This window comes from Clytia hemisphaerica, unplaced genomic scaffold (genome assembly GCF_902728285.1).
Source record: "Clytia hemisphaerica strain Z4C2 unplaced genomic scaffold, Clytia hemisphaerica genome assembly, whole genome shotgun sequence".
NCBI classification, from domain to species: Eukaryota; Metazoa; Cnidaria; class Hydrozoa; order Leptothecata; family Clytiidae; genus Clytia; species Clytia hemisphaerica.
In genome coordinates this window covers 1,064,616-1,078,248 of record NW_027103344.1, presented here as the reverse complement: position 1 = coordinate 1,078,248, position 13,633 = coordinate 1,064,616, and the positions used below count along the sequence as shown (strand labels likewise).

At 34.8% G+C, this 13,633-nt stretch overlaps 1 protein-coding gene across 3 annotated transcripts; it reads right to left on the bottom strand.

Annotated features, from left to right (window-relative positions):
* Positions 1-41: 41 nt before the first annotated feature.
* On the bottom strand, positions 42-13,598 carry LOC136819622 (aladin-like). 3 transcript variants are annotated; one of them, XM_067075866.1, is made up of 17 exons: positions 13,459-13,598; positions 12,736-12,866; positions 12,490-12,542; positions 9,149-9,234; positions 8,850-8,875; positions 8,558-8,612; positions 7,596-7,693; positions 6,992-7,075; positions 6,518-6,641; positions 5,737-5,858; positions 5,443-5,503; positions 5,006-5,096; positions 4,075-4,174; positions 3,105-3,172; positions 2,537-2,603; positions 1,901-1,985; positions 42-630 (listed from the first exon to the last, which is right to left on the bottom strand). In XM_067075866.1, the coding sequence occupies exons 1-17, from the start codon at positions 13,540-13,542 to the stop codon at positions 406-408; spliced, it is 1,560 nt and encodes a 519-aa protein (XP_066931967.1). In that variant the 5' UTR covers positions 13,543-13,598; the 3' UTR covers positions 42-405. The 3 variants fall into 3 exon arrangements, with proteins under 3 accessions (XP_066931967.1, XP_066931971.1, XP_066931979.1); XM_067075870.1 differs by having other exon boundaries at positions 12,815-12,866; XM_067075878.1 differs by lacking the exons at positions 12,490-12,542; positions 12,736-12,866.
* Positions 13,599-13,633: the final 35 nt, after the last annotated feature.

Sequence of the window (13,633 nt, the reverse complement as noted above, 5' to 3'; positions counted from 1 at the left end):
TGCAGTATGAATGAGGAGTGAATTATTGCAAAGGAGATCAATTCAAATACCGAGTTCAATTAAAAAGGAAATTCATTATCTATAATATCAAAAATATTCAAAATGTTACAGTTTAATTAAGACCAAATAAAATTGGAAATCAATGATAATTCTTTCTAAATTCATTTTGATAAGCGCTTTCCGTTAAATTCTGGTTCAGCATTGTTGGATGTCCCAAATAAGACCTTCTCCACCATAATCCTTCCATTTACACATTCGAAACCTTATTCTCAAGGTGAAAGTTTATTACATAAATTTTGTTTGTTTTGAATGTAAAGTTTTTGTTGTCAGCATTCTCGAATTTCTTCGATGAAATAAAATTTAATTGGGTTTGTTGGTATTTTGATCTGTAACTAAAGGGTATCTTCAGTCCATGACACTAAAAATAGAGATCTCATTGTTCATGTGATGGAAAGTGGAATCATTGAATGTTCTTTGATGAAGATTGGTGGCATTCATTTCATCAGTTGCACGACTACCAACATTTTGAATGTTCATGGTGTGGTCAGCTCCTCTCAAACCAAATGTTGGTGAATTTAGTTGGTGGTTGAAATATAATGGAATGAAAGACATACTTCCAGACGACCAGTACTATAAGGAAAGGAAGATATTTAGAGAAGCACATCTAAACTATCACACTCCCAATTCATTGCAGAGCGGAGGGTAGTAGGTGGAATTTTGTTCGATTTTTTGAAATCGCTCGATTGTTTTGTTAAAAGCACTTGTTATACATTTTTGGAAAGCTAAGGGGTAGGGGAATCGAAATAACGATGTTTCCAATTTTTTTTTCGGACACTTTGGTGTGATTTTCGGACAAATATGACGGTCTCAGGCAAAAATCATAGGGTTAAAAATTAATGAAAATTTTAGCTTGAGAAAACGGAGACCTGTTGTATATTTTTGGAAAGCTCTTAAAAAATTAGGATTAGAGATATATTGCAAATATAGGTGATTTCTGTACCTAGCTCGAGATATTAACCCTTAAAAACCGTGTTTTTCAGCCAGAAACTGCTGTTTTGTCCAGTTTTTGCGCTTTTTGAAGCTCTTCTCACAGACCCACTGGGAACCCTTCTAACCAGGAGGGGGGGGTCGGTAGTAAAATCTCAGACATAATGACGTTTACTACGGTGGTGGTGTGATGAATTTTACTCCCCAGGGTAGTTAAATAGTAAAATGGGTGGTATCTATGTGTTAAATGTTGAAAAGATTTTACAACCTGGGTAGTTAAAACTGGTAAAATTAGATAATTTTAGCTATTTTTGTAATTATTTTAATTTTTTGGGTGACTTTTCTTTAAAAATCTGAAAATTTTTATATTTTTGAAAAAATTTCTGTTGGAAAGTTGTTTGCTACAAACAAAAAATTCTCGAATTTGTCAATATAAAAAAAACTTTAATTATAAGTTGGGCAAAACATTAATTTTTGCACTGAGTGAAAAATGTGTCAATGAAATAATCATTTTTAAGCTTTTTTTGTAAAATCAGTCCGAAAAGCAACCAAAAAAAAGGTTGTCTCCATGACAAATTGTCCCAAAAACTTTTACTACCAGGGTAGTAGAATACCTCTTCCAAGAGTCTGGGTGGTGGTATGTAAAAATTCGTAAAAATCCTTTTACTACTTTAATATGTTATAACTGGAAATTGGCCAAAATATCGGCCCCGTCGGAAAATTATCTTCCAATTTCTGTCCCCACTGAAAATAATCAAATAAACCCATCCTCACTGCAAAATATGCTATTTTTCCCATCCCCACTGAATTTTCTGACTTGAAAACAAAAGAATTGAGATCCCCAGCAATAAATAACTATGGAAATATCCTACCGGGTTTGCGAGGAGGGGGTGTGAAGCTACAGACTACTCACCACAGCTAGGAGAGCTCCTTTATCAAAACCATTAAGAAATTCGATTTGAATTGCTTCTTCGTGTTCTTCACCATTGATAAAACCACTAAATATAAAAGTATGGCATGTTGGAAAAAAAAGAGATGCTGAAGATTCAGTCTGATTCAGTACATCTGACGATTTTTTAAACATGTCATTATAAAAAACTCTGGTCTGGCAATGTATTGTATTAGCTTTTTTGTCAAAATTCCCTTTGTTATAAATAAAAGGCAAGTTGCGATTTGCATACTTTTTGATCACGTTACCAAATTCTCCACATGTGATTGGTCTAATTTCTAATCACATGATCAAAAGGTATGCAAAACAAGTGGATTTGCGAATGCTGTTAACAAAAGAATTAAACAAACGCTTTCCAGACCGGGTTTTTTTATATTGACTATGGTGTAAACATGAAACTTTGAGTAATGTACTTTTAGATGTTTTTTTATATGAGGATATTATAAATTGACAAATTGTGTTTCAAATTCTTCATTAGTGATTAAATTCAATAGAGAAACAGTCTTTTCACCGTGGGGACGTGTGCGTAGTGTATGATTTCATAATCCAAGAATAACATAAAAACTGCTTATACAGGTCTAATACTGAAACGTCACTTACCAAGGCACAAGTTGGAGTTGCGGTTTCACTTGAGTATGATACAGTGCTATTTTCCTTTTACCGTCATCTAAATAAAAGAAACAAAACATCTAAAATATGAATGCCGGGGCTCTCAAAATGTCTATTAATGCGTTGAACAAACGCCTTTTCGTGGTGTCTAACTTCGATACAACCTTGGGTCAATTTTGTAAAGTGATTTAAAATTTGTCAATTAAAAAAAAATATTTGCTAAAGGCTGTTTGAGAAAAAATCTACAATCTGGATCAAAATATACTGAGAACTTTGGTTAATTCCTCGCTTTTAGCAATTTAAAATTCGGGCGAGAAAGTCACTTTTGGTCTAATTGACAAATTTATTCGAATATTTCAATTCGGGAGAGGTCTATAGACTTCCAGGCTATATTCTGAGCCCTATTGAACCATTCTTGAACTTTTGGATCCCCAAGTCTAGTGTTAAAACTCTACCCTTCAAACCTTAGTTAAAGCGCTTCCAAATCGATTGCGGCCATGATTGTAGCTTGACTTATAAAATAGGATTCACTTTTTTCTCTATCTTTATAGTAACTCACTTTGAACGATGACAGCCAATCTTGAATTTGTTGAATCCCAAGCCATTTCAACAATATGACACTGTTCTCTGCAAAACAAAAAAGGTCAAGATCTAAATAAATTGTGACATCTTGAAGCATAGCAATCCATTTCCCGTTTTATCGATGAGCGACTTTCATATCATTTCCATTGTGATGGGATTAATTTACACTTTTTCAACTTGTTCAGTAAAAGATATCCGCGAAAGACTCCAACTTTACAAATTCAATATTATTATTTTTTCGATTTTGGAAAAAACAGGGTCGGTCGGTGCTGTAGAACAAAGATTTAATTTGGTCTCGCCTTATACCTTATAAATAATTACAAGTGATACTTTTATGGACCTACCTGGTTATGCATTTAACACATATATAATTTAATTGATATCTACGTGAGCATGACCGTTAAACAATCATTCAGAACACGAATAGTGACGATCTATTAAAATTAGTCGTTTGCGATTTTTAAGGAGTTCCGGATTCAAGGATGATTTTTTTGGAAATCAAACAATGCTAAGTTTTGGGCATCATCATAAAGAACATTTTTCTGTAAAGAAACAATTAAATAAGTTGAAAAAATTTCCGGTTCTACAGACCGGAAAAAAAAATTTTTCGACAAACGGTTTTCGACACCTTTTCGGCAGTACTAATGTGCATCTATGTGCAAAAAATCGCAAAAAACTAATGAGAAAATCTCGAGAAAATCTCAAAAAACCGCTTTTTCGGGACATTTCCGGTTCTAGCGGCCGGAAAAATTTCTTTTTCGAAAATTGGGCTCCGTCACATTCGAGGGTTTATAGTAATGCACCTTTGTGCAAAAAATCAGAAAAATTGAATGAGCCAATCTCGAGAAAAGTTGGTAACTAACGTACTAACGAACGAACTAACGAACACGGGTTAATTTATAGGACCTCCACCCCACCGGGGTAGGTCCAAAAAAGGAGGAATTTACTGTTGATATTGCTCGTCATCTTCGATGTCCGATGTAAACGAAGTTAGATCAGCACATTTTGTTGCTACACCTGTCCCTCCGATGTCAATCGAATTTTCCGCTAAATGATGACAAAATTTAGTGAATTATAGAAATACCTAAGGTAAGGTACAAAGGTCCATAGTTTTAATTTAGGACTTGTGGCGGTTAAGGGCCATTTTCAACCTGAAGGGACGAGAAGCCCTGTTCGAGTTAAGAATTCGAATTATAGAAGTTCGAGTTAAAAGAGACTCTACTTGATGTGGTACTGACACATCATTCAATCATCATTGCTATTTGTCGACAGAGATTTTTAGATTTTCATATAATAGATGATAGAGTCGCACCGATTGGACCCCCCGACACACCGGCCTGGATATTTTACGTGGATGACCCGGCAATCCAGGAGTTTTTGACAGTTGTTCGATTGTTTTCACATTTCACATTCACGGAACATTGGAAGGAACGGGCATTCCAAACATGAACCCTTTGTTCGGTTAACTTAATCTCTGAACAGATTCTGATACTCCGCGCATGACACATATCACTCTAAGGGCCATAGCTCCGTAAGAGAATCTGCTCAGGTTGGTCGCACCGCTTTGATCTTTTTCATCCAAATTTGGGATGAATATCAAATGAGCTTTTGAGCGTGGTGATTGACCAAAATCAAAAGCCATCATAAACACTAACTTTAGAACTTAGCCGCTTTCACTTTCACTTTCACTTTCGCTTTCACTTTCACTTTTGTTTTCAAGCAAAAAGCAACGCAGTTTTGATTGTTTTGGCTGAGCAACCAAGTCCAATCGTCACATTCGACATATCTCTTTAGAGCAGAGCGTGGTATGATCTGTTATGAGATTAAGGTTAACACCGTAGAACACTGGGCCATTGCTCCTTATTTAACATGACTTACCTTTATTTGCAAAGAACTGCGTGTAATAAATGTAAGCATCGCCATTGACAGTGAAAAGTAAATGAGACCCATCAGTACTCCAACATGAATTCTGTAAAAAAGATGGCGGGTACTTAATTTGGCAGTTGGGCAAATTGCCAAAATTTTGGTAGAATTTAAGTAAAATTTTGTGAAATATTTTAATTAGGCGGGTAGGGAAATTTTAAAATCGTAAATTGTAAATAAAAAATCACTTTGTATTTTAATAGTTTTTTCTTAAAAGTGCTGATTTTAGGTAGAATTTCTATCCTAAAAGGATTTTGTTAAATTTGGCGGGTATTTAATTGGGGGACGGTATATTTTAAAAGTTTTGGCGGGTATTTAATTTGACGGATTTGACAGAATGTTTGGAATAAAAGAGAGTTAGAGCTAGGGTTGACTTTACTTCCGATACTTACAGTACATCGGCCATTAAGGTCAGCCCATTTTGCACAATCCCAAGTCTTTGTTTCCCATATTCTAAAAATCATGAAATCTTTAACTCACTTTGTCTCGAACCCATTGTGAAACGAAAGAAAAACTGCAGACTTATCAAAGTAATCTCGTGAGTCATGGTAAGTCAGGTAAAGAGGTAACAACAATAGTAAAAGACCTTTGATGTTATGATTTGTACAAGAAGCGCAGAAGCTATAACAAAAAGATTTGCCCCCGGAACACAAACAAAATTAAAAAACAGGCCAGTTAAGTCATACCTGAAGATTCCACTATAGGTTGACGACAGAAGTCTCTGTCCACACGGCGACCAATCGACGAAGCTTAGATCACTACCCACTCTTTGAACAGCGGAATGTGATTGAGATAAAATATTCCATATCTAAACAAATCAGTGAAACATAAAAAGCTTTGTAATGTGCAACCAAATCAAAATAAAACATTTAACTGAAACCATATCTAAACAAAGATAGAGCTTTATTGGTTGAAGTCATAGTTAAATAAAGCCAACCTTTTCTAAAAAAGGGAGGCGTAGAGCCTCGCCAAAAACCATGAAAAGTGAAGGGTAGTATTACAAAGCCCTATTGATTTTGGCTAACATTGTACCTCTCGGGTACCTAATAAGCGTCCCTCCCGCTAATTAATTTTTGGGAAAATGTTGTTGAAAGTTCCCTCTTTGGCCCTAATTCTTTTGTATTAGCTTCCTTTTCAAAAATTTTCCACCGAGGACATATTCATTCAAATGCCCCTCCGATTATTAAAATTTTGAGAATCTTTACACTCGCCCGCTTATTCCAAACCCACCGTTTATTAGGTACTCGAGAGTAGGCTAAAAACCGTTTTGTTTAATAAATTTTCCACTTTGATGATTGCATCCAAAACAGGGGTACAAATACAGACGTCAAGCGAACATAACTATCTTTATATTCATCGCTTATAGGTTGAGATCAACTTTCACACCAGACCAAATAACGCGAAAAGTGTATACGATTTCATCATGTCTACAGATTCAAGGTGTATTCGTAAGAGAAAAAGTCTTACCCAAATAGATGTCGTCTTTTTACAAGAACAAGCAACCAATTTTGCACATGGACTCCAACTCAATGAATTAACTTCGTTTGGCATGTCATTGGATTTTAAATAACGCGTTGCACTGACTCCAGGTCTGCAAGAATAAAACATTAATGAGGTTTAAAATAAGAGTCAAATATCGTTTGCTTACTCATCAATTTTAATTCACAAGCTTTTTCACATTGGATTGACAGGTATGTGGCGCAAGATTGGTCAGAAAGAGGAAAAGAAAAACATTTTTTTTTGCTTATATCAGCATAATACAACAAAAGGCAGACACTGCCCTGATATGAAATATGTGTCTGATAAGAACGGGAACACTTATGTAAGAATAAAACCTTTAAGCTGGTTGATATTAACCAAACCTATGGTATGAAAAATGTGTTGTATATGTGTAACAGTCTTTATCGAAGCAATCCTGTCCACAAAATCAATTACATATACCTCTTGTTTGTAATGTTTGGGTCTAGTAACCAAATCAAAATTCCTTCACTGCTCCCCACTGCTAAACTCATCGCAGCTTTCGGTCTAAAAAAATATACGACAAAATTATATAGCTTAAGCAATCGTACATTGATGAAGTTCTTTGTGAGAAACAAAGCCTGATATGTTTTACATGACATATCTGGTCTCGTTCTCTGACGCTGGTGTTTCAATTGGTTATCTGAGATTCCGATGGCGGATTGGCGGCCACCCACGCTAAAGCTCTAAAGGGAGCAGGCCAATTTCTCAGAAAATGAGGGCTGGGTTACCAGGCCTCCCACTGCAAAATCCTTGACACAGTCTTGCAAAATTCCGAAATTGAAAATTTTCCCAACTTTTAGAGCTTTAGCGTGTCGGATGAAAATTTCACTATCTGGGTGCCATATAATTCAAATGGAAGCCAAAACCTTCTCTCACCAGCTGATTGAAATAAAGCTTTGCAGATTATTTACGGTACCTTGACTTCTAACGTCAATTTAGTTGAGCTATTCGATCGCTAAAAATATTTGCACTCCACTAAAGATGCCAAGAGCACTCTAATTAAATAACAAGAATAAAAGCGTACCTCCACGCAAGACAGGTAATCTTGGAAACTCGTTTATCTTTTAAAATGATTTCGTTATTGCTATTAGCACGATTTAGACATAATACTTTGATACGATTCTGAAACAGAAAAATAAATTTTAGAAATAAAGTCTCGCCAAACACTGAAATCGTGGGACTAAGGCATCAAAGTGTATCTACTTCAACCTTTTTTTTAGTTTGGTTTTAAGGAAAAGTAGAGAATTCATTACCTGCTTCCAAGACAGGGGGTTACAGAGGCAGGGTACTAACCCATAGGGTACTAACTTGATTTTTTACTAAAATTTTGTTTAGTACCATCCACCCATATTTAGTACCGGGTACTACTTCATTTTTATGTAAAAAAAGGGACACCACCGCTAAAATCTTAAATTTTACAGATTAGACCAAGAGAAGAGGGGTACTATTGTTAAGTTTTTCAGATTGAAAATTGACAGATAATTCAAACAAACTATCAATGATGGAGTCAGAAGCTTTTGTCCTTTGATTTTCATCACACACTTCTTGACCATTTTGGAAGTTTTGTCTTCATAAAAATCAAAAGATTTCTCAAAAGAGTAAAAAAAATTTGTCGATTAAAAAAATTTCAAATCAAAAATATTAATATTTGAAAAAAGTCAAAATGTTACAATAAACTACTTTTTTATTGAAAACAGCAAAATTCTGTGAAAAAGTACCCAAATAGTATACTGTACTTGCTTGAAGAGTGAAAAATACACACCCCACCCCCAAAGTAGTACCGGGTACTAATTTTTTTGAAATGCAAAAATAGACACCACCACCTGGCTATGGGTCTGTGTCTGTACCCCCCACTATCCAAGAGTGTACACTTTTTAGAATATCACTAATTAATTAGAGGTGATAACTTTACTGATAACTTTATTCGATGGAGGTTGAGGAATTTTTCTGAGCTTTATGGAAAAAAGATTCAAATAAAATGAATACCTCGAGGACGATTGCTAATCTTGTCGTGTGAGGGTGGCAAGCAAAGATCTGTTTCCTTTAAAGAAAGAGATGATAATATAAAATAGATAATTTTGTTCTTATACTTTGTTAATATAATTTTTTTTTCTGGGATTAAATTTCGCGGTTGAGGTTCATTTTGCAAAAATGTACGATTTCTAGAGGAAATTCCGAAATTATTATCGGACTATCAAAAGTTACAGGCATTCTTGTTTCCACTGCCAATTATATCTAGATACACTTTAGTGTGAATACAAGGAAATATTTTTCGCACCTCGCCTCGTTGACATTATGGTGTTTCTATGATAAAAAAGAAAAGAGTAAAATTAATTAATCGATTTTGAACTAGATTTCATTAAATGACATAGTTGAAAAAAAATTAAAATATATATTTCAAAGATGTTTTTCATAATTATACGTTTTCAACTCAAAGTAAACACATGTCACTTATATTTCTGATATTTTTCAGAAAATAAAGCTAAATGTGATAGTAAACTCTGTGGTCGGTCATTTCAGCATGTGTCGACATCTGGCATCCTTAAAAAAACGTACAGCAGTTAAAGTGCTACTTACAGTTTGCAGTCTATTATTTTTGAAGTCATCAATGTAAGTGAGAAGATCGTGTAATTGTAACGTCATATTCACTATTGCTGGATGAACTAAAAATTAACGTTGAGCAATATCAAAAGAGATGCAGTGATTTATTTGGTAGGTGTCTCAAATACCTCATAAATTGGAAAAGAGATGGAAAATATTCATAAATGGGGCCTGAAGTTGAAAATTTTACGTTTGAACACTCCGGGCAAAATAGATATTGAATAAGCTAGATGCTGAATGGACCTACCTGATGATGAAAGTTAGATAGCAATACGAGGAGAAAAATGAAAAAAAATAGGTCAGAAAATATAGCATTTAGCGAAAATGCATAACGCAATAAATTCATCATTGATTGTGGATGGGGGGACAGGAAAAGGTTGTAGGGAAAAAAAAAATAGAAAGTTCTGGTCGCAAAAAAATTAGTTTTATTGACAATTGAACCATGCTTGATGTTATTATGTAAAAAACATAGAAATGAATGTAAGGAAAAAATCCAATGAAAATCTGCAAACACGGCGATTTCCGGCATTTTCAACCGGAAAAAAAATTTTCTCAAAAATCGAACTCGGCCATGTTTTGGGCATTGTTAATGCGCATCTTTGAGCAAAAAATCAGAAAAAAAAAATGATAAAACCTTGACAGTTTGTGCCACTAACTCGACCGGGAAGATTCTTCCGAAATGGGAAGATTCTTCCGAAATGGGAAGATTCTTCCGAAATGGGAAGAACCTTCCCGAACGGGAAATTAACTTGACTCCCGAACGGGAAGATCTTCCCGCTTTTTTACTTATCTAGGACTTTTCGATCGGGTTGAAACTTCCCGTTTGGGAAATTAACGCAGTTTTTTCAAAATTAAACCAAATTTCCACGGTAAAGTTTATTTTTCTTTCGGTGAAAAATCTTAAAATTTGATGCCTTATCAGCTCCAAAATGTTTCAACTTTCGCCGGTCATCGTACAGTTTCGCCGAAGATTCAGTCATTTTTCATCTTCCCAAAGAGGAAGAATCTTCCCAATCAGGTAGAAAAAATTCGCCTAAGTTCTTCCCGTTCGGGAAGTTTCTTCCCATTTCAGAAGAATCTTCCCGATCGGGTTAGTGGCACAGACTGCTTGAGAAAACGCCAAAAAAACAGTTTTTCCGGCATATTTCAAGCATTTTCGGCCGAAAAAATTTTTTTTTTTTGAAAATTGGGCTTCGTCACATTTTAGGTATTGTCATTTTGCATCATTGTGCAAAAAATCAGAAAAAAATTATGAATCAACATTGAGAAAAGCTATATTTTCTTATTTGGTTAAAGGGAATTTCCCCAAAATACGAAAATCCGTCTTTTAAGGCGAATAAAAATTTTCCGGGAAAAACCACTTCAGTCATTCTTTAGAGAATCTTGCCCTCCATCTTTGTACAAAAAATCAGAAAAAAGTCATGACAGGATTTTGCACAAAGTCAAAAAAACCCTATTTTTAGGCAGTTTTTGGCCCAAATTTGCCCAAATATATTTTTTTTTCGAAAATCGGGCTCCGTCACATTTTAGGCATTGCCATTATGCATCATTGTGCAAATAATCAGAAAACAAGTAATACTTTAATGGACCTACCTATTTATAAAACGAATAATTAGAATTTAATGGAAGTAATGTATAATTTTAAATTTTGATTTATATATCTATTGGAACGGAGAAAGCAATTAAGAAACGCATCGATGTTTAACGGTGAAAGAAAAATAATATCGACACTTTAATCAATCATTCAGAGAAAATTAAAACTGAAGTAAAAAAAACATTTAGTTTTCAGTTTTCATTATTTCATCACAGATTGAGGAGTGTCGGGGTGGAGGATGGGGGAGGGGGTAGTCAATAAAGAAACAATTAAGTAAGTTGAAAAAATGTGACGGAAATGTAAAAAAAACGACGATTTCCGGCACATTTCCGGTTCTACAGACCGGAAAAAAAATTTTTTCGGCAAACGGTTTTCGACACCTTTCCTGCAGTACTAATGTGCATATACGTGCAAAAAATCGCAAAAAACTAATGAGAAAATCTCGAGAAAATCTCAAAAAACCGCTTTTTTCGGGACATTTCCGGTTCTAGCGGCCGGAAAAATTTCTTTTTCGAAAATTGGGCTCTGTCACATTTTGGGCATTGCCATTTTACATCATTGTGCAAAAAATCATGAAAATCTGTCGAGTATAAGTTGAAAAAATGAAGGAAAACCGTTTTACGCCGGTTTTCGGCTGTTCCGGCGATTTTTAAGGAGTTCCGGATTCAAAGGATGATTTTTTTGGAAATCAAACGATGCTAAGTTTTGGGCATCATCATAAAGAACATTTTTCTGTAAAGAAACAATTAAGTAAGTTGAAAAAATGTGACGGAAATGTAAAAAAAACGACGATTTCCGGCACATTTCCGGTTCTACAGACCGGAAAAAAAATTTTTTCGGCAAACGGTTTTCGACATCTTTTCTGCAGTACTAATGTGCATCTATGTGCAAAAAACTAATGATAAAATCTCGAGAAAACCTCAAAAAAACGCTTTTTTCGGGACATTTCCGGTTCTACCGGCCGGAAAATTTTTTTTTTCGAAAATCGGGCTCCGTCACTCGAGGGTTTATAGTAATGCACCTTTGTGCAAAAAATCAGAAAAATTGAATGAGCCAATCTCGAGAAAAGTTGGTAACTAACGTACTAACGAACGAACTAACTAACGAACACGGGTTAATTTATAGGACACTACCTTAAGGTAGGTCCAAAAATAATGAGTCAACATTGAGAAAAGCTATATTTTCTTATTTGGTTAAAGGGAATTTCCCCAAAATACAAAAATCCGTTTTTTAAGGCGAATAAGAATTTTCCAGGAAAAACCACTTCAGCCATTCTTTAGAGAATCTTGCCCTCCATCTTTGTACAAAAAATCAGAAAAAAGTAATGCCAGGATTTTGCACAAAGTCCAAAAAACCCTATTTTTAGGCAGTTTTTGGCCCAAATTTGCCCAAATATATTCTTTTTCGAAAATCGGGCTCCGTCACATTTTGGGTATTGCCATTTTGCATCATTGTGCCAAAAATCAGAAAAAACTAAAGAGCCAATCCTGAGAAAAGCTGGTAACAGACAGACGGACGGACGGACGAACGAACGAACGAACGAACGAACAAACGAACGAACGAACGAACGAACGAATGAACGAACGAACGAACGAACGAACGAACGAACGAACGAACGAACGAACGAACGAACGAACGTTCGGTCAATTTATAGGACCTCTACCCCACCGGGGTAGGTCAAAAAATTAGATTGTTATTATTGAATTATGAGCAAGGACATTACCACCATGTGTTTTGTTGATTACTTCTACTGCACCGATTATTCCATGGCTGCTCCTAGAAAATATCATGTATAAAATTGCATACAAATAATGGGTTTACCTTTCATTACCACCTGCTACTACTTTTACCAGTACAACAATCTAATTCTATATAACTCATGTTGGTTTGTCTCACCTCGCAGATCGTGGCAAAGCAAGTCATTAATCCAGCTGCTAAAGTAATTGTTATTTCCATTACAAGCTCTTACCATCTATTATATATTTTTTCAAGCACACTTTCTTCGGTTTGTAGAAAAGCTGGTTTATTAGTTTCAGTGTAAGTCAAACTTTTGGCTTGTGATTGAATTTCCTCTGATGACATACGTCGATAGTCTATCACCTAAAAAGAAATTGATCAAAAATTGTTTTCTAATTTTGACTACGGATCAAAATTCTTTTCAAGAAAGTAATAATTGGTTACTTCAGTTTTAGTGTTGAAATTATTTTCAAATCTAAAAATACCTTTCAAAGCCTGATAAGATTTATTGCGCCCAGGATTTTACAGGTTCTTTTAAATTAAAGGTTTTATTTTTACATAAGTGTTCCCGTTTCAGACCATACACATATTTCATTTCAGGACAGTGTCTGCCTATTGTTATATTATGCTGATATAAACAAAAAATGTTATTCTTTTCTCTTTATGACCAATCTTGCTCCACATCCTCAGGGCTCGAAATAACGGTCGGTCCGATGTCCGACCCAAATAGCTTCATGTCCGACCCAAAAATGATAATTTTTAAGCTAAAGCAACCCTGATCGGACATTTTGTCTGACCCACTTGAAATCGTTATTTCGAGCCTTGCATCCTTGTCAATCCAATGTGAAAAAGCTTATAATTAAAATTGACGAGTAAGCTAGAGTAAGAGACGATATTACTCTTATTTAAAAACTAAATATTAATAATACAAAATATTAATTCGAGAAAATCTTACAGTTGACATAGCTCCATACTGAAGTTGTGAATTTCGTTCGCATACTGTTAGTGGTAATACATTTCCAGATATAAACGAAGTCATTGTATATTGTATTTGTTTGATTTGCAAGGTTGGTTTTTTCTTACTTTTGTTTTTTTTCTAAAGAACAAGTATTAGTTAGCTTGTAAACTGA